General features: G+C 34.9%; 2 protein-coding genes across 2 annotated transcripts; one reads left to right on the plus strand and one right to left on the minus strand.

The window, feature by feature from the left end:
* Positions 1-4,912: 4,912 nt before the first annotated feature.
* LOC132546027 (RING finger protein 212B-like) lies at positions 4,913-15,331 on the minus strand. The gene is made up of 13 exons (XM_060209722.1): positions 15,226-15,331; positions 14,720-14,781; positions 14,002-14,076; positions 13,784-13,840; positions 13,620-13,687; positions 12,953-13,016; positions 11,400-11,425; positions 7,964-8,007; positions 7,678-7,717; positions 6,184-6,253; positions 5,859-5,931; positions 5,358-5,403; positions 4,913-4,982 (listed from the first exon to the last, which is right to left on the minus strand). The coding sequence occupies exons 1-13, from the start codon at positions 15,329-15,331 to the stop codon at positions 4,913-4,915; spliced, it is 801 nt and encodes a 266-aa protein (XP_060065705.1).
* A 7,241-nt stretch (positions 15,332-22,572) lies between these two features.
* Positions 22,573-23,229, plus strand: LOC132546079 (uncharacterized). The gene is made up of 2 exons (XM_060209775.1): positions 22,573-22,650; positions 22,786-23,229. The coding sequence occupies exons 1-2, from the start codon at positions 22,573-22,575 to the stop codon at positions 23,227-23,229; spliced, it is 522 nt and encodes a 173-aa protein (XP_060065758.1).
* The last annotated feature ends 2,825 nt before the right edge of the window (positions 23,230-26,054 follow it).

Genomic DNA, 26,054 nt, shown 5'->3' on the forward strand with positions numbered 1-26,054 from the left:
ATCCCGTCCGCTGATTCTGACTTTATGAAAAAGTAAAATCACACCTGTTAAGGGGTTCGCGAGACACATTGTACATGTATTATTCAACTACGGCATCTTGTAAACAAACATTTTATGGCCTTTGAACTTGATCAAGGACTAAAATTAAAATCTAAATTTGATCTAGAACATAATGGTTTGAAACTTTGGTGTACATATGAACGAAAACGTTTGAGGCCTCTTCTACAAAATTTCTGTTCATGTATTTCAGAAGTGGTCAAGTGTGATCTTTGACCTTTACATTCAACCTTGACCGATAGCCTCTATAATCTAATCCGTGGTGTCGTATAAAACGAAAGTGGTCTAGAAGGGATACATGCATTATACCCCTACCCCCTATTAGTTTTATTTCACGATTGGTCAGCCTTAATCTTGACTGGTGATCACCATAATCTAGCGGCAGGTATAGAGCTTCATTGTGTCCCGCTACAAGATATAAATACGAACTGAAAAGATTAACCGACCTTTAACTGCTGACCACAAAAGTGTGTTGAGGTGTAGAACTTGTGTGATACAATGGTAGTGAAAGTCTGTTGTTTTGAACTTGTGGGATACAATGGTAGTGAAAGTCTGTTGTTTTGAACTTGCGATACAATGGTAGTGAAAGTCTGTTGTTTTGAACTTGTGTGATACAATGGTAGTCGATAATTTAATATAATTTCCAACCCCTATATAACCCTTTTCCCAGGTTTTGTTTGATTTGAATAACTTTAATGAAATAATTTTCATAACTATTGCACCATAAGAGGTAGGTCTTTCATATTTGCGGAATGTGTGGTCCTTGTGACAAGACCTTTCTGTTGGTGCCTAAAAAAAATTTGACCATGTGACCTTGACAGTGACATTTTAATTAAATTTGAAAGTGAAATGAAGACATAAATGTTTCACAAAGTGTGCATAAGCAATAAGCACATGTCTTGTACTGTACAGTTTTAATGCCTCTCTTCAGAATTTTGTTGTATATGGAGCAGCCTGTATTTTCATCACAGAGAGCTAACATAACAGACTACAGAAGATTCTATGTTTAATTTTGTGGCAGATTGGAAAGGTGCTGCATATGAATGATGCAATACCTGATAACCTCCATTTAGACCCTTTTTATGTACCTGAAAGAATGCGAACTAAAGAGCATCTTTAGTAAAGAAAAGGAACCCCCCTCCCCAACTGGATCTGCCAGTTACTCTAGATTTGGTATTACCAACCAGGGAAATGAAGTACCTTGTGTTATTATTATTTTTTTGACTTAATGGGAACATTGAATTTGCATGGGTTGTCTTCCCTGACACATTGCCCCCTCCCCCCCACCCCCCAACAAGAAAATTTACATTGTTTCATGTTAATATATTTCATAATGCAGTGGTATTTTGTACAAATAAGTAATGGTAATTGGCAACATACACAGTTCGACTCTTTGTAAAGACAGTGTCATGCTTTTCAACATGCATTAGGTGGCCTTTAGATCCTCTACCAACATGCCCCTGCCCACCTGCTTAATTTTCTTCTCGTCCACACACATTATCACCTATAGTCCTCAAAGTTTTATACCAAGACTTTTCAGTGTTTCCTCTATAGTCTATTGGAAGCAATGTTTAAAGTCACAAAAACCACAGATGTTTTTAAAAACTTGCATAATAGATTTAATTTAAGGATAATTTGACAGAAGATATTCACTCAAGATCTGAAGAACATAAGAACAGTACTCTTGTGCCTTCAGAATCTAAAACTAATTCAAGACAGTGTAAACAGACAATTATAAAGGTAACAAGGACAGTCATCCCCTGCCCATGTTCATTTGTAAAATATATACATTTAAAGTGAGCAACATGGAAAACTGGAAAAGATATCAGCCAATCAGGTCACAGCAACCTCATTAAATATGCACAGCATTCACCATTAATCAAACTTGGGCAAGGGATTACAGTAACAAGTGTACCAACCAAGTGTAATAAATATCATACCAGTCCTTCAAAAGATATCATGTGGAAAGCAGCATCTGGACAAAATGAACCAACATACTACATGCTATAAGAATCATACACATGGTGAAGTCTACAGATGAAACTCTTGGAAACAATCATCTCCATGGACATCCAGCAAATATCATAGGATGAGAAGGGATGTGACACACAGTTCTTGCCACAACTATTTCATTTAAATGTTTCGCTGACAACCATTTTTTGTCTCTTTTCCATACACTTAGTTTATGCTTGTTGTTCTGGTGAATAAAGGATTTCAATAAATGATTTAATGATAAATACTTCAAGTTGTATTATAAAATGTTTTTAACAGCAAAATGGCAAAGAGTCTGAACATTCATGATTCTTGATGCTGGCATTCCGGAAGAATGTTTGGCACATCAATATTTTCGTCTAGTGTTGTAGGTTCAAGATCGAGTAACTCTGAAAAAAATAACAAAACATATCGAATAAAGTACAAGACATATACCTGTAATTATATAAAATATCTACGCATTACTACCTTAAAGAAAGAGGTCTGCTAGTGAATTATGAAATAAAATCAGATTGTAACATGTATCAGTTTGTCCAGCTCACTATGATGAAAATTACATTGAAAATGATACAAACAAATTTTGACGATGAAGCACATATTTGTATAGTTATAAATGAAGGTGTTTCGACAATCACACAAAAGCACCAATCAGAATGGAAACTTACCCTATTAACATTTGTCATTTTTACAAACATACATGTACCAAGTGAAGAGAATATTGTACACACAAGTGAATAGCACCATTTGATACAAATTTAGATAAGGTACAGTAGTGGCAAACAATGAATTAAACTACATCATACAGCTGTTTAGTCCTTCTAGGACTCGTCAGTAATGTTACATCATACAGCTGTTTAGTCCTTCTAGGACTTGTCAGTGATGTTACATCATATAGCTGTTTAGTCCTTCTAGGACTTGTCAGTGATGTTACATCATACAGCTGTTTAGTCCTTCTAGGACTCGTCAGTAATGTTACATCATACAGCTGTTTAGTCCTTCTAGGACTCCTCAGTAATGTTACATCATACAGCTGTTCAGTCCTTCTAGGACTCATCAGTGGTGTTACATCATACACCTGTTCAGTCCTCCTAGGACTCCTCAGTGGTGCTACATTATACAGCTGTTTAGTCCTTCTAGGACTTGTCAGTGATGTTACATCATACAGCTGTTTAGTCCTTCAAGGACTCCTCAGTGGCGCTACATCATACAGCTGTTTAGTCCTTCTAGGACTTGTCATTGGCGCTACATCATACAGCTTTTTAGTCCTTCTAGGACTTATCAGTGACTCATCAGTGATGCTACATCATACAGCTGTTTAGTCCTTCTAGGACTCATCAGTGGTGCTACATCATACAGCTGTTTAGTCCTTCTAGGACTCGTCAGTGGTGCTACATCATACAGCTGTTTAGTCCTCCTAGGACTCCTCAGTGGTGCTACATTATACAGCTGTTTAGTCCTTCTAGGACTTGTCAGTGATGTTACATCATACAGCTGTTTAGTCCTTCTAGGACTCCTCAGTGGCGCTACATCATACAGCTGTTTAGTCCTTCTAGGACTTGTCATTGGCGCTACATCATACAGCTGTTTAGTCCTTTTAGGACTCTTCAGTGGTGTTACATCATACAGCTGTTTAGTCCTTCTAGGATTCGTCAGTGATGCTACATCATACAGCTGTTTAGTCCTTTTAGGACTCGTCAGTGATGTTACATCATACAGCTGTTTAGTCCTTCTAGGACTTATCAGTGACTCGTCAGTGATGCTACATCATACAGCTGTTTAGTCCTTTTAGGACTTGTCAGTGATGTTACATCATACAGCTGTTTAGTCCTTCTAGGACTTATCAGTGACTCGTCAGTGATGCTACATCATACAGCTGTTTAGTCCTTCTAGGACTTGTCAGTGATGCTACATCATACAGCTGCTTAGTCCTTCTAGGACTTGTCAGTGATGCTACATCATACAGCTGTTTAGTCCTTTTAGGACTCGTCAGTGATGTTACATCATACAGCTGTTTAGTCCTTCTAGGACTTATCAGTAACTCGTCAGTGATGCTACATCATACATCTGTTTAGTCCTTCTAGGACTTGTCAGTGATGCTACATCATACAGCTGTTTAGTCCTTCTAGGACTTGTCAGTGATGCTACATCATACAGCTTTTTAGTCCTTCTAGGACTTATCAGTGACTCGTCAGTGATGCTACATCATACAGCTGTTTAGTCCTTCTATGACTCATCAGTGGTGCTACATCATACAGCTGTTTAGTCCTTCTAGGACTCATCAGTGACTCGTCAGTGATGCTTCATCATACAGCTGTTTAGTCCTTCTAGGACTTGTCAGTGATGCTACATCATACAGCTGTTTTGTCCTTCTAGGACCTGTCAGTGATGCTACATTATACAGCTGTTTAGTCCTTCTAGGACTTGTCAGTGATGCTACATCATACAGCTGTTTAGTCCTTCTAGGACTAATCAGTGATGCTACATCATACAGCTGTTTAGACCTTCTAGGACTCATCAGTGCTGCTACATCATACAGCTGTTTAGTCCTTCTAGGACTCATCAGTGGTGCTACATCATACAGCTGTTTAGTCCTTCTAGGACTCACCAGTAATTTTTACAGCCTAAATTGTGAAGCCTAGGGGGCAAAGTTGAAACTAAAATTGTTATTCTTCAATGATGTTTTTCTGTAACTTACATTAGGAGGACAGCCAAAGTCCATCTGGATTAACATGGATAAACACATGCTATCTCTGACCTGGTTAGTCTGCATGCTTACCTTGTGTTACATCGGATATGTTGTTTACAAACTGCCAAAAGCTATTGGATGAGGAACTGACCAGGTAGTCACCGAACTTACCTTGTTTTACATCGGAGATGGTGATAACAAACTGCCAAAAGCTATTGGATGAGGAACTGACCAGGTAGTCACCAAACTTACCTTGTGTTACATCGGAGATGGTGATAACAAACTGCCAAAAGCTATTGGATGAGGAACTGATCAGGTAGTCACCAAACTTACCTTGTGTTACATCGGAGATGGTGATAACAAACTGCCAAAAGCTATTGGATGAGGAACTGATCTGCAACATATGAACATCAAGTTTAATGAGACCTAAATGTTCACCACCAAAACATGTAACATGTGTCATTATGAAAGTCACTGACACAATAAGCCAACAACCTTTTAAGCAACTCTTTAAAACATTGTTAAATATTCAAAATAAGAAAAATGATTTGATATATGCCCCAGAATAAATCACTTTTATTATTTTGATCAAGACTTTTTTTTGAAAGACTGAAGGCCTTACTTTGGAATTTCACGTTGCCTTGGTGATGGAGTGTTTCCTACCGTTCCTACAAAGAAAAGTTTCCATATATCAGAAAATAAAGATATTTTATATGTAACTTAACATGTGATTATCAGCACTTTAACATTGTCATCTGCTTACTGTTAAAGTGAAAATAAGGACAGGATCAACAGGAAAAATGTCGAGCATTACTGACTGGAGTCAAAAACCCATACTGAACTGAATACATACATATATCGGAGGAATTTATGATCCCTATACTCCATATCTTAAACGGAGGAATTTTACACTGACCCTGAATTCGGGAGTTTGCTTTCACCTATATGCCCTGATGAGGAAAGGATTCACACCAGCATAGGCTGAGTTTCACTCGCTAATACTTCCATTTGAAGGAACCTGAAGGGAGGATTCCCAACAACAAAATAAGGATTTCAAACTCGCCACCTATATGATCATCCAAGGGAGGGAATCACACGAACAAAGAATGGAATTCATACTCACCTATACGTCCACCGGAAGGAGGGGTTCGAACCGACACTCTTCCAACAGATGCCCCCAAATTGGTATAAGCACTCTGTAAACAATATGCTGATAAATCATTTTTGAAATAAAAAGAGTGCTGCATGTATCAGGGTAACATAGCATAGGACAAACATCTGTGTACTACAGTCTGATAAAGAGCGAAACCTCGCTAAAGAACCACAAATACGAAAATATTTGCTTATGTATAGAGAAGAAAAATAATGGATAGTGAAATTGTGAAACGAGTTTCTTACAATGTCCGTAGAATGATATATGTTGGTCTGTTCATTATGTAGGTACTTACAGCGTTTTTAGGAAGTGCTATAAATGTCGCCTGAGATACAGTCTTAGACAGCTGGGTCTGGGACTGGCTTCTTTACATAGAAAAGTTAAATCAAACAACACATTTTACAACAACGTCATTGTCACCAATAATGTATTACTTGGCGAGAGTTACAGAAAAGCTAAGACAGTTGGAGATCTGGTGCTCAAATTCTACCAAACATTTACACTTTTTACCAATTTTGGTTTTTCCAAATCAGATATGTTACAACCTATGGTGTTTTGCATGTCGCAGTGGCTTAGATACTCTAGGGTCTGTTTTCAATACCACAATATTTGTGCAAGATGTCGGCAACTGACAAAATCACATTACAGGATTCAAGAGATGTAGGTTGAAGATTATGGGGAAGTTTTCTTCGTGCGATATGAATGTGAACTTGTTTGATGCTCGTTAGTATGCCTGGTGGTTTATTTGTTGTTAACCTCGTTCTCCTTCGGGATTGTGATAGTACTTTCTTGTACTGACAAATTTTACATGGCCGGTGTTGTTGACAAAACAGAACAAAAGCAACAAAAGATGGGTAACCTTCCAAAACACATGGTCATCTTATTGTACTTTTTTAGGGGTCTAAATCTTCCTCTTATTTTATTTAGCTAAAGTTTCAAGAAAAATGTGATTGATCAAGATTGTTAACCTATTTTTTTTCCTATTATTTATTTTTTCAAACGTATAGGCCCTTAGCATCACTGACGAGTCCAGAAAGGACTGAAAGGCTTTATGGTGGGTGCAGTCTTATTCAAGTGCTATTCACTTGTGTGTCCTTTGTATAATCTTTGGACTTCAGATGTTCCAAGCTGTCACTATTGTATTCATGGTATACAAAAGAGGTTGTTAAGCTATTTTGGTTACATACTTCTAGTTTGCTGCTCGTAACTACATGTACATAGAATCATAGGAACAATTAAAAGAACATGCACAGCTCATCATTACTTAGAATATGTTAATGAGAATTAACAATCTGTCAGCTATGTTATTATTATCATAAGGTCCTAAAAGAAATTGTAACAAACCATGTAAAATATTTTGGGGAAAATATTCTGTAAGCAATTAAATAGTTAGAATGTCTGGAAAAGGTAGAATGTTTGTTCAACATATGCTTATGGGTGTGTATTTTTGTAAAGCAATCTTCAGGTATGTTTCAGACATGAACCTTATTAATAAGGGAAATCAGTGAATGCAAATGGGACGAACAAGTTGTGCATAGGCAATCAGAAAAAACGGATGCAGATGAAATTTCATTGTAAAACTTGCTACAAACAGAAACATAGTGTACAGCAATTCAACCGTTCTTTGAAAAAATGCACACATTATAACTGTACATAAATTGATATTTCTATATTAGAAACATAAGAATAAGCACATCTGATATAGGTGATACGTTAGGTCCTGACAATTTTCTTTAGAGCGATTACTTTATACCTATAAATTCAGATGTAATTATCCAATCAATTTTACCTGCTGGGGATGCTCATTTGTGGCGAGGATAATGGTGAATCTGGAAACAGAAAATAAGATGTTTGAGTAACACAATCCTTTCATCAACTCACCCATCCACATAGGGGAAGCCATTCATGAAGACTAAACCCGAAAAAAAAGGCGAACATTCAACTGAAATGTATTTTTGCAATACAATGACAATGTAGTTGAATAAATATGGTACAATTGGGTGAAAGGTCACTAGGAATACATGTACTAAATAAAAAACCATTTTCAAAGAGGGTAAAAGGAACAACAGACATACTTCTGTACACAGGCGAGGAGTTCCCACTTCGACGTCCATGTGATCTAAAAATAAAACAAGCAACCAGTCACATGTGATATAGAGGTTGATAAATATGTATATAGGTATAGTATTAGGACATCAAAATCTCATCATGAAACAATGTTAAACATTTTGGCTAAGTCAATCACATATGATGTTAATTGTTATTTGTGACTGGATAAGTCAAAACTCGAGACAATTTAAAATTTTATATTGTTTTATGATCCTGTCGTCAGGTATCTACATTATAATTACATGTTTATCAAACGAGGGGATCAGTTGACACAGTGGTGACCACTCGCCTTTCACCTAGCTTATAGGAATACAGAGTTCAATTCCCAGAGTGGATGTGAAACGATATGGGGTCACCTCCTCGTGAACTTCCATATGGGCCAATAGGAGTGATTAATAAAAGTTAGAAAATTCTTGTTTCACAATTGTTGCAAATGAAAAAAGATAATATTCCAAAAGGAATATACACATAACTTAATTATTCAAATACTGGTTAAGCCTATATCTAATTCTACAGCAACACTGACAAAATAAAATATTTATAGCTAGCATTGATTTGACACACACAGAGCAATGAACACAACATCTGCCACTTTTTATATGTACACCATTTATATGTCATCAATTTATGTAATAATGTCATCAGTTTATATAATGATGTCATCAGGCCTCATATGGAATTTGGACAATTTTGAATTTTTTTTCAGGAGTCAGAATCGCTCTCCAATTATCTTCTGTACATTCATCAGAGTGAAAGATACAGTAAAATACCTTATATTGTATATATGGTTAAAACAACAGCAAGTTCAACTGAACAGCCATATTATACAGAAAGCAGTAGGTGGTGCCACTTAAGCAGTATTGTCAATGCAAACAGCAACAAAATAGTTCTAAGAACAACTTATTATAAAGATGTTTTTCGTTTTTCGCAAATACATGAAAATTCATATATCATGAAACCTTACATAAAGATCTTTCTTTCCATTTAAACCACGTTTATATAAATTTTAGAGATGTAAACAAGCACTGTACATTACAATCAGTTTAAGTAATGACAAGACTGTACAATCTTGTGCAAGCCTAATTGCTATGCATAAAGATGGATGAATATAAACATCGAGGTTGATAAGCTTAGGTACAGATTATGCAATGCATGAGTAAATATTTGGGGTTTTTTACCATCTGGTGAAAAGACCTACTGAAGTTGTTTATGTGGCATCTTTATCTTTTGATGGATAGCAGAAACCACCAGTTGTTAGCTCACCTGAGCCGAAGGCTTACATGAGCTTTTACTTTTGGGCTCAATCGTCATGAGTTGGGCGTAAACTTTTCTTGTCAGATTTGGTTGAAATATCATGTATATAATCATGAAAGTGTACCCTGTACTGATCAATATCTAAAATGTTGAAGTGAAAACAAAATTCAAGATGACTATTATTACTGCCATCTTTAGATTCTATTTATGAACAAATAAGTGAAAAACTATTTGAATATTGGTTGAATTTGAATTAAACTAATTATATATTCATACATATATATTAGTTTAACTGTATATATGTAACTTACAGACCAGAAACTAACAAGTAATGGTTGTGTATTGTTAGCTTGAGTGGTAGAACTATAACATAAAACTTTAAATTAACTTTGAAAAATAAATCAACCGTATGATTAATTAATATCAGCAGTATGAATTACTGATTGAAATGGGTTACTTAATTAACCTGTGATGTCTGTTGACCTATATGCTGATGTTTAGCATAAATCTACGTTGTAATAACGTTTTGACAGATCAGCACATCCTTAATATGACAACCCTAAACCATGGGACCTACCTAATGCAAGATTATCTTCAACACAAAGTGATAGAGATGCTCTCATCGCCTGCAATGTCACCAAACGTGATGCCAACTGAGCATGTGAGGACTATCTTGGACAACAAAAATCAGTGAAACTGATGAATGCTCACTGAAAATGACTTTACTGGACACAAATTTTATTAAAGGGCAAGGATTCTGTAATTCAGGGGTTGCAGGCCCTGAATTTGGTATATAGCATATTCTCTTCATTAGACCAATGTATACATAGGTTCCATGCTCCTAGTTTTAATGCAAGCAAGGCTATGCTCATAACACATATATATCAAATTTTAAAGAAGGGCAATAACTCTGAAATTAAGCAGTTGCATGCCCTGATGTTGATACATTGCACATTGGCTTCAAATTGAATAATAAAGGTATACACCAAGTTTCATTATCTTACCAAAATGCAAGCAAAGTAATACTCTGAAAAAGATATTTTTAACAAAGAGCGATAATCGAGGGGTCAAAGGCCCTGAATTTGGTACAGAGCATTGTCTATCTATGATCAATGTATACAGCAAACTTAGTTTCATGATCCTTGCTTAACTGAGGGCAAAGTTAAGCTCCAGACAAGAATTTTTAACAAAGGACAATAACTCTGTGAGGGGTCAATAGCCCTGAATTTGGCACACTGTACATCCCCTCTGGATGACAAATGTACACACCAAGTTTCATGTTCCTTGTTTGCATATCCCTTATATTTTTTTGGGTGCATGAAAAGTCAATGCATGGGATAAAATTTACCTAACAATTAGAGAATTACAGGCTGCATTAATTCTGGTATGGCAGAAGATTCTTCAGAAAAAGCTTCAACATCTGGTCAATGGTATGAGAAGACCGACAAAAGAACTGTACCAAAAGCATGGTGACTATACCCGAATACCTGACATTTACAATTTCATACTCAACAGTACTCGATGGTTAGTTAATCTTCTTAATCAAGTAAAATGTTTAGTTGATTTGTTGACATGTCTGTTTACAAGAGACAGTTAAAGTCAAAACTTTTTTCAAACTTTAAGAATGCCTTTTTGCGTATGATACAGCACTTAACATACTGTACATTTTGTTTCCTATTTACTGTGTATAGTTTTGATAGATGCCTAAAACATTCTTATTCCTGATGAGTTGTCATGGATATTCTTCTTTAATACAGCGCACAAAATTAAGCCCAATCTAAGATAATGGTGGACCTTAACAAGTTGTTCAGTGTATAATTCATGAAGTTGATTGAACAAAATTTCAGATATCTCTATGAAATGTGTATAGCTTTCAGTGTAAAGCAATAATTACCTGTTTAGGTTAGTATTTAAGTCTATAGGCCTCTAGTTACGTAATGTAGGTATCATACATCTGCTGTGCGCCATTTTGAATATTTCTACTGAAGTGCAGGGTTATATCGGACCAACAGCATGCTTGGATGAAGGGATATCATATTTGTGCAAATAAATGATCTTTCAAACAAATATAGCAAAACATCTGGTAAACAACAATGCTAGAGGATAATCCCCAATTTGTACCAGTATTATGAGCTGCAGTGTACAAACCTGTTAGTGGAATTTGTGATGTGTCTCTGTCAAAAAATAAACACAAATCTATAAATTGGTAAAAAGTATCATACAGATATCTAATGGGTACAAAAAGCCTTACACAGATATCTATCTAGTTAAAAATAATATTGTGTAGATATCATATTGCATAAGGCAGAGTTGATATATCTGATTAGTAGAAAACAGCATTATACACATATACAAAGGGTATAGTATAGATATCTAACTAGATGAGAATGTCTTTTACAGATATCTGAATAGTAAAATAGAAAGGAACATGATTTTTTAGCAGTTCAATCTTAACTAGTTAAGCTGAACACTTTAGAACTATTACACAACGGTTCAATTTTACAGTATACATGTCTTTTTTTGTGCAGAATAAACACATTTTAAGATCAATCAAATGATCTTCAACTTTCAGCCAATCAGAAGCCTTTATTGTGTTTCCATGTTAACAGATTATGAAAACTTTTGTATTTGTAATAATAAGGTAGGATAAGTTCAACCGATGATTCCATTCTAAATAAAATAAATGGCTCAACAGATATGCTGGTGCTACACTGGGCAGATATTTTCCAAACAGGAGGCCCATGGGCCTTAACGGTCATCTGACATAAAATACAAGATTTCAAATTTTGAACTTATTTCACCTGGATTCAGCCACCACCTTGAAAGTGGGTTAAGGTTATTCATTTCAACAAACTTTGTAAACCTTCAACCCAGCATGCTACAGGCCAAATATCATCACCCTGGGTGATCTGGTTATTCAGAGGATGTTGGAAGTAACAAACTTTGGTCAGTGCCATGTCATGTTCATTTCATGCAATTTTTGGTTCAATCGCACTGGTGGAACTTGAAAAGAAGTCAAAAATGTGTTTTCAAGATGGCGGCCATCTTGGATTTTGGACCAACCCAAAATTGACAAACTTTGGTCAGGACCATGTCACAATCATTTCACTTAAGTTTCAGTTCAATGTAACAGGTAGAACCCTGAGAAGAAGCTGAAAATGTGTTTTCAATGTACTTTCAAAATGGCGGCCATGGCGGCCATATTGGATTTTGGACTGACCTGAAATTAACAAACTTTGTTCAGTGCCATGTCATGATCATTTCATGCAAGTTTTGGCTCAATCGCACTGGTGGAACTTGAGAAGAAGTCAAAATTGTTTATGACGGACAACGGACGATGCCGGACAAAAGGCAATCGCAAGAGGTCATCAGACCCTTCAGGTCAGATGACCTAAAAATCTGTTCATAGTGACTGATCACCATAGCAACCAGAACTTTTCAGGCAAGAAAGGTGTTATAGACATAGCGAACAATATCTAGGTTAAGAATTATGAAGGTGGCCCTGCAGTTTCTGAGAAGCTTTGTGGAAAAATGTGGACATACAGACAGACAAATAAATCTCAATTGGTCATAATGATGTACTCCTATATCTACTAGAAAAGATGAGTTCTTTTTATACTTAATCCCTCGGCAGATTTTCAAGATAAAAGACATAACTGATAAACTGGAAATGTTATATAAATATGTATTAATTTGCTTACATTTTCACTTTCAATCATCAGTCTTTTAAGGTAGCAATTTTCTTCACGTAGTTTGCTTATATCCCTATAATTATCAAAACAAACATTCCATTAACAGTGACAGTTAAGTATGCTGTACCAGTTAAACATCCTCCACTTGGGTCCAGTTTCGATAAATAAATTTTGATAAATAAGACATCAGTTCACTTTTTTTCAATGAAGGAAAATAATGGAGGAAAATAAACAAATTTGTGGAATTGATATTCCCATGATTAAGTTGTAGCTTCATCTGTTATTCACAGTTATATACACATTCTTCATGTCAGATAATTTTGGGGAAGTTATAGAAACCAAAACTTCACAATGGCCATCTGGCAGCCATACTGATATTGTTCTTCATTCCTGCAAGCAAACATACTACTGCACTACTGCAAAGAGCATGTGTACAATTCTGATAATGATCTTCACGATTACTGAAAAAGCATTAACAAAACCTGTTGACAAGTGCTAGCTGACAGATGGATGGATCCCAATGATGATTGGCTATACATAAAGGCAAACACTTTGGGGGGATTTTATACATAACAAAAAATAAAAACTAATATAAAATTGAAATTCAAACATTATAATTGGGTACCTTAAGAAATATACTGACATTTTTTGATAAATTCATTTAAAGTTTTTCTACCTTTCCAATTCCTTGGAGGCACATATGGCTTTTTGACACTTCTCCATGACATTCTGTTGTCTGTTGAGCTAAAACAGGTGGGAGATAATACCACATATAACAATTTATAAAAAAATAATTTTGATATCACGGTTTGTTTCAGAATAATCACAATAGTATCTTACCTTGTCCATTAAATAGGAAAAGAACCTCCTCCTTTGACTGTGTTGGAAGTCCATTACCTTCAAAACCAAATAATATCAAACTTGGATGTTTTTGTAAAACCACAGTAAAAGGGACAAACTGTTAAATACAGAAAATTATATTAAATCCATTTTATCAAAATATGATATGTCTTCATTAATATAATCAGTTACAAGTTCTCAAAACTGAAAATGCAAACCTGTATGATTTTCCTGAGCTCTTTTTTCAGCAAATCCATTGGATTTGTAAAAAACAATTCCACATCTGGTTTCATCTGCAATGAAATAAGTTAAAGCCAATTTGTTGAACTGTCCTATGTCCATCAATTTGTTTTTGTATTGCCTGACTTGTCATATATCTAGACATTGTGTGATGTTACCTCTGTCCAGACATAGAAGTCTTACATATACAGACATTGTGTGATGTCACCTCTGTCCAGACATGAAAGTCTTACATATCCAGACATTATGTGATGTTACCTCTGTCCAGACATGGAAGTCTTATATATTTAGACATTATATGATGTTACCTCTGTCCAGATATGGAAGTCTTACACATCCAGACATTGCGTGATGTCACCTTTGTGCAGACAAATTGTATTGTGGAATCTATCCAGACATCATGATATATCTACCCTGTCCAGACATTATATCTTTTCTGTCCAACAAATGTATTTGATCTTATTTGTACAGACATGAATTTTATCTTACCTGTCCTGATATGTTTTATGTTACTTGTCCTAACATGTGTTTTATTTTACATGTCCTGACACATGTATTTACCTGAGACGTCCTGACATGTGTTTCATCTTATCTGTCTTGACATGTGTTTTATCTTACCTGTCCAAACATGTGTTTTATCTTACCTGTTCTAACATGTGTTTTATCTTACCTGTCCTAACATGTGTTTTATCTTACCTGTCCAGACAAGGGAATGGATGTAAATACACTGCCACACATTTTACACTTTCCATTGGTTACTGCAATGTAAACATCATTGATTTTGATATTTAATAAATGAAAAAAAAAATGTAGTTCTGCATTGTGAATTGAAGATCTCGTATCATAACAGAGTATATGAATTGTCAGACAAACCAAAATAAAGATAATCAAACCTCATTGAAAGTTGAAATAGTACATATACAGATTGTAGTTAACTTTCTGTATACATATGTACAATTTTTTTCCCCTGTTCCTTTTCATTATCCAATAAAATGTGTATTATGCATTAATTTTTTATGTTAAGGAGAGAAACCTATTATTATAAGCAAAAGAGTGATATGATTTAATCATATTTTACATGAATGAATTGTACCGAAATGACATCCATAGATTCAATTAAATATCAGGTGTAAAGTATTATGGTAAGAGATCCTTGAGATTTGTAATAAATATTTCTCTTTATTATCTGTGAATAAATTAACCTTGATCTATACACTTTTCACAGTATATATGTCCACAGCTTGTCAAGACAAACTTTCCTCCACCTCCCGGCTGGTGAAAACAAGTGTTGCAATGCAGCCAATCCATTGTCTAACTTCAAATAACTAGCTACAAAAGATTGGTAATATAGCAATCAGTTATTTATCTTTTTACCATAAACAGTTCATACATACGACAATGTATAGTCAGTCAAATTTAATTTTCGATCTTAATTTTTGTAACTTTTTGAGGAAATGACATGCACTTTGCTTATTTTCAGTTTTTGTTTGGTAATTTTTTCTATATGCACAAAATAACTTAGATACAAAAAAAGCAAAAATCATCAAATTGTTTTTCTAGTAACATTTAGTTCATCTTTTACATTACAATTGTTATTGCAGTAATAGTCGACAGTTTGCAATTCTGCCAAGTGCTGTGATATAATAATCAATATTAAGCTCCTGATCTGTTATGGTATACACTTTTTCTGGTAATACTTGGTGTCATCAATATGAAAAATACATTTGGTAAAAAATACACTGGCTTTATAACTTTGGTAAATGTTATAAATATGTATGAATGTAACAATGATAGCAACCCAGACATGTCGAGTTGGTGTCACTAGGAAATATGTGCATAGTGATTCATAGATATTCCATGCATTATGCAACATAATGAAAAAAGTATTTCACTCTTTGAGACTTTTGATTACAGCCTTACATGAACATCATAATTATATTTCTAGCTGTTGAGCATGTTTTTTCTTCCTCTATAAAATATATAGCTAGAAGTGAACATGACAAGAACATGTTTTAATAGACATGACATTTTATTTGCACCTGATTTACAATAATTCCATTTAATACTGAAAACATTAGTTAACCTGTATCTTTGTCTTCCATATATCATTATGATTTTTATTTTTGTTGCATGCATCAGCAATATTTTATTCAATATGGTTGTTTCAGTTCCACAAATAAACGACATGTGAAAATATGTAAAAAAAAAAAAAAAAAAAACTGGTTCAAGCATGCTTTGCTATTTTTTGTAAAATATTTCACGAGTTATGAAAACGTAATCTTACTCAAAAATCTATAAAATCATCCAGGGCTTCACATCACTGCACAGTGCATATAAGTTTCAAGAGAATATGTTGGTTAACTATAAAGTGATGGAGCTATATTTTCAATCATTGCCTTTGAAAATCAATTATTTTGTTTAGATCGTAAACATTAAAGAATTAATTTGGCAATCATATGGAAATGAAAATTGTAGTAAGCAATTTTATCGAGTTATGCGTCAGGACGTACCTTGATATTATAAACAGAAAATAGCTAGATTAGGCCTATGTTGGAGGAGGTTCATCAGTGTCGGCTTCATGTATCTCTCGCACAGGTCCGAAATTTCCAATCGAGAAGCCTCAACTTCGTCCGAAATAACCCGTCTTTCAGGAATTAATAAGGTTAGAATTAAAGATTTGGCTTAAGTCTAATATAACGATATAACAGTGTGTTTTGTTTAAGATAATTCATTTGATGCATTCATCTCTTTCTACACGCATAACTTTTCTGTCACGTGATTTTTTCCGGAAATAGAACACTAAATTTCGAGTAAAAATTAATAAATCCGGCGTACATGTATATATCTCCGTGATTGTGATATGAAATTTGTTTCTTATTGTTATTTGTTTTCTATAATGATACAATGATGATTACTTTTGACATCTGGCACATTTACGTCTACATTTTCCGCTGCTATTCCCATACATAGTTAGTTTCGTTGCAATTAGATTATTTGCATTTTGGCGCATGAATATTAATTACACATCCGAATGTTTATTTAAAGACTTTGCCGCCAGGGTGCAAAACTGATACTTAAGAAGTGAGCTTTGGTGGAAATACTGAAATGTAATATGAAGTAGACACTGCCTAAAAACGAGCGCAAGTTGGTCAAGAAGATGCACATTTTGAACAGCCTGATCCATGTTTGCACTGAAGCGTGTTTTTTTTTTTTTTTTTTTAATATGTTGTATATTTCGCAAGATTTGAACAAAACATCGACACATACAAATGTACCAATATATCAGCAGCAGCAGCAGCAGCAGCAGCAACACATCTTCTTCTTCTAGAATCATTGTATCACCATGATCAGGCGGTGGTTTGGTGGCACAGTTGTAACACACTTGTCTATCACCGAGCCATTCGGGGTTCGATTCCCCGAAGGGATAGAAAGGACACAGGTTTCCTCCTAAAGTTAGACCCTTATCATGCGTACAACAAGTGTGATTTTATAAGTTGAAATAACAAAGTTTCCATATGTCTGTAAGTCATGCACATACAATCATACACCATGAAGGCAGACAAAGAAGAACAAAACAAAGGACGACAAAATAACGCAAAATGTGACACTTTCCCTTCGCGAAGCTGTTTAAATGAAAAACACACAATCATATATATATTAATATTACAACAAGTTAATTTCTATTTGTTATTTCTAATTGTTCCATACAAAGTATTGAAATGGAGAATTCTACTAGAGTACTAGCTTGATGCCTGTACAAAGTATTGAAATAGAGAACTTCTACTAGAGTACTAGCTTGATGCCAGTACAATGTTTTGAGTATCGGGTAATTACCGTGAATGGTTTAAGATAACTGGTTTGAAAAAAAAATTTGTGGTTTGGCCTATGTTTCCATGGTATCAGAAAAAAGTATTTAAATGGCAATCTTCCCCATAGCAAAGGAGACTACTATCTTATTAAGTGTAAACAGTTTTGAGCAATTACCTTTTATTTAATTCTGTATTTGTTTAAAGAGGATTGCAAACAGCCCTGGGGCTACTAGTTGCTCTCCTCGACATGAAACACATTACATAGTACAATACAAGAAAACATATTCGAAACTGACAAAACTTACTTACATTTACTCACTCCTTTCATTCATTAAATTGATACTCGCACACTCATCCACGCACACAGCACACACCTGCTCGCACACCAGACAGAGAGAGAGGGAGAGAGAGAGTGACAGAGAGAGGGAGAGAGAGAGAGAGAGAGAGAGAGATGATTAATCGGTTTGAATTGATTATGAAATCGAAAACTTGATCAAATATAACTTTGTTTGATTGACAGTCTAAAGTTTCACATCCATGTAGTAATATATTTACTAGAACATCAGGTATTAGCTCAACAACAAGAATCGGATTGACATTTGGAGCAATTTCATTACATACCAGACGCAACATCTTAATACGGGATCCGTTATATATAGGGCAATATAAAAAGAAATGTTTCTCGTCTTCAGGAGAATATATACACAAGTCACAAAATTTATTTACAGTTAAATTATAAGAAATCTATGTTTGTTAAGGGCACTAAGTCCCATTCGTATTCTACAATGATTCACTTTGCCCTTTCCATGTCCATATGTATACAGAGATTTAGACAGAGGAGTCGTACTATTACACAAAGATTTTGAGAAAGATGCTAATGTAGAACTACAGCGAAAATGTACAGGCAGATTATTCCAGTCTCTTATTGACTTGGGAAAGAAAGATTGGTGGAAGAAGGATTTCCTAGATGTTATGGGAAGAATAGTATCAGAATTTCGAAAGCCATAGGGGACATACAGATTTAAGATATGAAGGACAAAGATCATGCTTAATTTTATACAACATTTTTAGTCTACAATTTCTTCTTCGGTCACTAAGAGATTCCCATCCTAATTCATTTAACAGTTTAGTATATTTAGTTACCTTGTAACCACCAGTGCATATCAAAGCTGCTCTTCTCTGTACGCTTTCAATGAGGTCGGATTCAAATTGACTACAATTATCAAATAATACATTACCATATTCTAAGATAGATCTAACCATTGATTTATAGAGAGTTTCAAGACAGGCTCGTGGGATTATATACGATAGTGACTGAAGTATGTTTAAAATTTTATTAGCTTTACCGACAATTTCTGACACATGAGAATGCCAGCTCAGATTCCCAGACAATAAAACACCGAGATGTTTATGTGTATTAACATGTTTTATAACAACATTATCAAGAATTAAGTTAGGTATAACCAATGTTCGTTTTTTAGTAAAAAGAGCAAGTTCGGTCTTCAAAGCATTAAAAGAAACTAGCCATCGTTTCGCCCACTGAGACAATATAGATAAATCATTGTTCAGTCTTTCTACAGAGGCCTGACCAGATATTGCCGAAGAAAGTGACGTATCGTCAGCGAATAAGTTGATATCCGACGAAATACCCTCGCTGATGTCGTTAACGTAAACTAAGAATAATAGAGGCCCTAATATAGATCCTTGAGGAACCCCAGAGTTAATCGAACGTTTTTCAGAAGCTTGGCCATTCAAGGCAACAAATTGATTTCGTTCAGATAAGTAACTTTTAAGCCAACAAAGTAGATTACCTTTGATTCCAACATTTTCTAGTTTATAAAGGAGACCGGCGTGCCACACTTTATCAAAAGCCTTGGAAACGTCTAAAAAACTGTACATACATCTTTACCATCATCTATACATTGATATATATTATGAATTATTTTCAACAATTGATTTACAGTAGAATCATTTTCCTTAAACCCGGAATTCTCCTTAATAAGAATGTCATTTTCTGTAAGGAATTTATACATTCTCTTGTATACAATTTTTTCAAGACATTTAGAAACAGTAGAAAGGAGAGAAATGGGTCGATAGTTACTGACAATATTTTTATTACCTTTTTTGTGAATAGGACAAACTTGAGCTGTTTTCCACATAGATGGAAAAATACCTGAGCTGAGAGAGAGATTAAAAATATGGGACCAAATGAAGCATAAAGATTGACAGCAGTTTTTAAGGATAAAATTAGATATACCGTCGGGACCTGATGCCTTGCTAGTGTTCAACGCCTTGAATATATTACGTACTTCTTCTGGATTTGTGTATATATCAGAAAGTGTAGGTCTGCTATCATCCACGGAAATAGTAGGTAATTCTGGTTTCTCAACACACTCAGGGATAGTACACTGCTCAGAGAAAAAATTATTGAAATTGTTGGCCTTATCCAGGTCATCATGTATGAGATGGTTATTATCAACGAGTGGGGGAATAAGTTGTACATTGTTTTTGCCTAACAAAGATTTAGAAATAGCCCAAAATTGTTTTGGATTTGTATTTTTATGACTTAGTTTTCTAATTGTAGAATCTTGGTAGCGTTTTAAGGCATCACGCTTGACCCTATTTGCTTCTCGACGTGCTACTTGGAACCTTAAGTTATCAAAATCATTTTTGGTACGCTGAAATAGCTTGTAGTACCTGTCCCTTTTCCTAAAAGCTCTGCGTACTTCATTTGTAATCCACGGTTTGTCACGGGGACGAATAGTAACAACTTTATTCACTATAAACAATTTACAGGTATCTAAAATAAAAGTATTTACAGTAGTAATTATATCACTTAGAGAATCAAAAACGTTAACAAATATGTCAATATGAGCAGTTGAGAAAGCATTATTCAGACCTTCGATATCTGCTGTTTTATAATCCCAAACAGTTCTCTTATATGACTTCTGTTTTGGTACGTGATACCTCAGATTACAGGTAATAGTACTATGGTCAAAATTACAGAGAGGGGTAGTTACCTGACCAATTACCTTGTCAGAGTATTGACAGAGTAAAAACTGAAATTTTGATGAGGGTCATCGGTTTCAATGGTAACAATAAATGTATTAAAAAGTCATTGACAACATATCTAGACTATAACAATTGATAAAAAAGATCTTCAAAATAAATGCAAAAGAGTTTCCCTTTTAGAGTTACAGACATTGCAGAGAGGACTTTCTATCATCTTTGCTTTAAAAAAAGAAAGGATTTTGTCAAAATATATGGTGAAAGACAATATATTATAGTTTTAGTCGGATTTGTAAAGGTGGTGCTTATATATTTAACAAGTTTTCATTATTAAAATCACAATGTTCTCTTCCGCCGTTTTCTTTTCTCTTTGCTATTGAGAGTTTTCGTTCTGTTCATTAACAAATCATAAAATGCTTCAGAACCTTCGGTTTTTTAAGCAATTCGAACTTGTCCTGGTAGCAAAAAGAGGGTAAAGTTATAAACTTTGTTGAGACTATTCTGTTATACATTGTAATTAAAAAAATGAATATAAATATATATGTTTAAATAAAATGCTTGTGAAAGCCACAATATACTACATAAACTGCATTATTCTGGATACGAGAAACTCATCGTCTCGTTCACGGAAAGTGACGAAAGGTCCCGAACATTAAACCGGAAATCAGGTACATCGGAGCACAATCGAGCTCAAATCTTAAATGGTTAAAATTGCAATTTTTCAACGAGATATTTGTTATATACGTTTCAAACCATTAAAGTATATGTTTGTTAAATTCATCTGAATTATTTAAGACTTTTAGTATGATTTCATTTCTACATGAGAGCTTAAAACGATATTTTGTTGGTCAAAATAATTTTTAATCCATTCAACGGGTCGGCAGTTCTCATTGCGTGCTGCGGCAAGTGTATTGTGGGTAATGAAGTTCCTGCCACACTTCCGTTTAAAGTTGAACGTATGGGCAGGTTGTTGGAGTTGAATTATCACACACAAACACAATACCATAAAGCGCTCGCTATTAATACCAACAAGTTCAAAAAGAAGCGCTTTGTCGGTTTTGATACTTAAATTATTTCTAGATTGAAGACTGTTGTGTTCCGGAAAACCTTTCAAGCTTCATCACAACCGCCTGAATCGTGAAAGGCTAAACAAAAATGTATGGGATAATTTAACGTGGTCGTAGCCAGATCTCTTACGTATATGTATACATGTGTGTGCAAATATACAAAGCTTCGGCATTATTACTTGCATCCAGCAGTGTCAGGAGCATCGCGAGATGGGCAGTATTAAAGTGTTAGATAGAGTTTCGAATCTAGTACCATACAAACGAGAAAAATCATTCGCGGGCAGTCTAACCCAAGCGGACATATCTCAATACAAAATTATCGTTGATGCTGTGGTGATTAAGTACACGTTATTTCAAACACAGGTCAGTGTTCAGGTTTGTCATTTGCGCAAATTGTAATAAATATACGTAAAGGTATAGATTTTCAGTACTTTGTAATTCGATGGTAGTTGCTACGTCATCTTCCATATTTGGACTGGTCTAGTTACAGCGGCTGGCGAGGATAATAAACACAACCTTGACTAATATAGAACCTCGTGATGGATATGCATTATGACGTCATGAATCATTTTCATTCGTGACGTCACAATACATTTCGTATCTATGCGCAATTTTCTGCACAACTATCACGCAAATCTAGTTATCTCAGATATTTGACGAGAAAATGGGATGTAATAACTCGAAGACGGATGAAAATACACGAGATAGATGGATTTTCCCTTGTTGGATAAAGAGAAACAAGGTACAAGTATTGTTAAAACAAATCATTTCTAATAATTGACATAAAAATCTCAAACATACTGAATTTGATACATGTTCTGTTCCCGGCAGCGTTTGACTTCTTGACTTTTACAACTAAAACATTATTTTTTCGTAGGTCGCATCAATCAACATTCCTACTCGAGGGGAGGTCGCGACATCGCTAGAATTGAGTGTTACTCTGAACGCAATACGTAAAACAGAACAGACAGCTTTGATGCAACTGAAGGAGCAGGGAGTTGTCCCCAGGAAGGGAGAGGGAGGAGTGGCTTTTGTATTGCAAATTGAAGGTGAATCGGAAGCCACTTCGATTTCTTCCACTCTCCCTGGTGTTCCAGAGTACAAAACGAAATATCCCCAGTACACCACATACTCATGGGAGGCGTGTCGAGCTGCAACATACGGCCCTCCTCGACGACTTCCTCCAATAAACAGAGCATCTATTGACGCCAAACAGGAACGGGCAAGACGCAACAGGGAAAAGAAGACAGCAGAGAGGAAAGCCAAATGGGCCAAAAGCTACGCAAGAGTACAGTCAACCATGCAGAAGTCAAATGCATAAGGAACGGTTTTCGAGTAGAAAAGACTGCTATCGTATCATGTTTTAGTTTAAAATAAAGTTCAAGGAAACATGATAATGTTTCAATTTGTTTGTGTTTATTTGTTTGTTACTGTTATTTGTTTTCTATAATGAAACATTGATGATTACTGTTGATATCTGGCACATTTACGTCTAAATTTTATACACGTCATACTATTCTACTTCTTACTATCATTTCAACGTTTCCGATTATAATGTTGTTAAAGTGCAAATTTTCAAAATGAAGAAGGCTTCTGGATTACAGACGTCGATCGACAAGTTTTTTTTTCAAACAAAGTAAAGTCTTTTATTTAGTCAGGGGTTGAAGTTTGTTGTTAAATAAATAAAACAAAAACTGTATCAGAAAACGATTCAAAACATCTTTGAAATCATGAAATTCGTTTTCCGTCGGGGGATTATAATGTTGTTAAAGTGCAAATTTTCAAAATGAAGAAGGCTTCTGGATTACAGACGTCGATCGACAAGTTTTTTTTTCAAACAAAGTAAAGTCTTTTATTTAGTCAGGGGTTGAAGTTTGTTGTTAAATAAATAAAACAAAAACTGTATCAGAAAACGATTCAAAACATCTTTGAAATCATGAAATTCGTTTTCCGTCGGGGGACTTCTATTGGCGGCCCCAAGACCCCTCGCTAGGGCTTACTCATTTCTGCTGGGCTAGCTACGCCCCTGGTAATTACAGTGCTATAGTCTGTCTGTGATGTATGATGTATCTTTGATAACTGTCATATTCCGTTCTGTCTGTGATGTATCTGTGATTACTGCTATATTCCGTTCTGTCTGTGATGTAACATATATCTGTGATTACTGCTATATTCCGTTCTGTCTGTGATGTATCTGTGATTACTGTTATATTCCGTTCTGTCTGTGATGTAACATATATCTATGATTACTGCTATATTCCGTTCTGTCTGTGATGTATGATATATCTGTGATTACTGCTATATTCCAGTTTCATCAGTGACAGTAAATGTTTATATGTTCATAACAACATGTTGAGTGCCGTTCAGTTGTCAGTTGTTAAACCCAGCCGAGTTGTCTTTTTTATTTAATAGCAAAGAAGAGAAGAAGAGATAATAAAGTAAAGTCTTGGTTATCAAACGATCAGGGTGGAATGGACGCTAATTTGTTAAATTATCAGAGTGGAATGGATGCTTGATTAATATTATCAGGATGGAATTGATGTTAGGTTGTTACATTATCAGGGTGGAATTGATGTTAGGTTGTTATATTATCAGGGTGGAATGGATGTTAGGTTGTTACATTATCAGGGTGGAATTGTTGTTAGGTTGTTTCATTATCAGGGTGGAATGGGTGTTACGTTGTTACATTATCAGGGTGGAATGGATTACTGCTATGGAATTAGGTTGTTATATTATGTCTGTGATGTTATGATATATCAGGATAATGGATATATTGTTACTGTCTGTGGATGTTATGTTGTTACATTACTGCTATATTCCGTTATATTCTGTCTGTGATGTAGGTTGTTATATATCTGTGATTAATGATATATTGTTACATTATCTGTGATGATATTATGTTGTTATATTATCTATGGATATTATGTTGTTATATTCAGGGTCTGAATGTGATGTTATGATATATCTATTGATAACTGTCATATTTGTTCTGTCTGTGATGTATCTGTGATTACTGTGGATATATTTGTTACATTATCAGGGTGGAATGGATTGTAACATATATCAGGGTGATTACTGTTATATTGTTACATTATCTCTGATGTAACATATATCTGTGATGTAACATATATCTGTGATTACTGTTATATTCCGTTCTGTCTGTGATGTAACATATATCTGTTGTTATTATCAGGGTGTTATGGATTTATGTTGTTACATCAGTGGAAGATGTTATGTTGTATATGTTCATAACAACATGTTGAGTTGTTACATTTCAGGGTGGAATGGATGTTAGTTGTTAAACCCATCGAGGGTGGAATGGATGTTTTTTATTTATCAGGATGGAATGGATGAAGAGATAATAAAGTAAAGTCTTGTTGTTATCAAATGTTGTTATCAGGGTGGAATGGATGTTAGGTTGTTACATTATCAGGGTGGAATTGTTGTTAGGTTGTTATATTATAAGGGTTGAATAGATGTTAGGTTGTTATATTATCAGGATGGAATGGATATTAGGTTGTTACATTATCAGGGTGGAATGGATGTTATGTTGTTACATTATCAGGGTGGAATGGATATTATGTTGTTATATTATCAGGGTGGAATGGATGTTATGTTGTTACATTATCAGGGTGGAATGGATGTTATGTTGTTACATTATCAGGGTGGAATGGATGTTATGTTGTTACGTTATCAGGGTGGAATGGATGTTATGTTGTTACATTATCAGGGTGGAATGGATGTTATGTTGTTATATTATCAGGGTGGAATGGATGTTATGTTGTTACGTTATCAGGGTGGAATGGATGTTATGTTGTTACGTTATCAGGGTGGAATGGATGTTATGTTGTTACGTTATCAGGGTGGAATGGATGTATGGTTGTTTCATTATCTGGGTGGAATTGTTATTATGATTTTACAATCAGGGTGGAATCAATATAAAATTGCTGAATTTCCTTTCCCTGATTATAAATGTTCTCACGTTATTAAAACATTTTATCAACCCACAATCAGCTCCTGAGGTTGATAAAGCAATCCCACATCACTAGTTTGTACCCAGATATAGTAACACGGGACTTTCCACATTGACATATTTACATTTTTTAGTATTCGATAAAATATAATATTACTTGTTAATTTTAGATT

This window comes from Ylistrum balloti, unplaced genomic scaffold, assembly GCF_031769215.1.
Source record: "Ylistrum balloti isolate Yb309-2 unplaced genomic scaffold, AGI_CSIRO_Ybal_v1 Utg369874, whole genome shotgun sequence".
NCBI lineage: Eukaryota > Metazoa > Mollusca > Bivalvia > Pectinida > Pectinidae > Ylistrum > Ylistrum balloti.

Excerpts from the sequence above, each read along its gene's own strand:
- LOC132546027 (XM_060209722.1), bottom strand. The coding sequence starts at position 15,331 with ATGGATTGGCTGCATTGCAACACTTGTTTTCACCAGCCGGGAGGTGGA. Across the intron at positions 11,426-12,952 it reads TGATGATTGAAAGTGAAAAT|AGACACATCACAAATTCCAC; the intron begins GTAAGCAAATTA and ends ATTTTTTGACAG. Across the intron at positions 5,404-5,858 it reads TCCTTCCGGTGGACGTATAG|GAACGGTAGGAAACACTCCA; the intron begins GTGAGTATGAAT and ends TTTTCTTTGTAG.
- LOC132546079 (XM_060209775.1), top strand. The coding sequence starts at position 22,573 with ATGGGATGTAATAACTCGAAGACGGATGAAAATACACGAGATAGATGG. Across the intron at positions 22,651-22,785 it reads GTTGGATAAAGAGAAACAAG|GTCGCATCAATCAACATTCC; the intron begins GTACAAGTATTG and ends ATTTTTTCGTAG.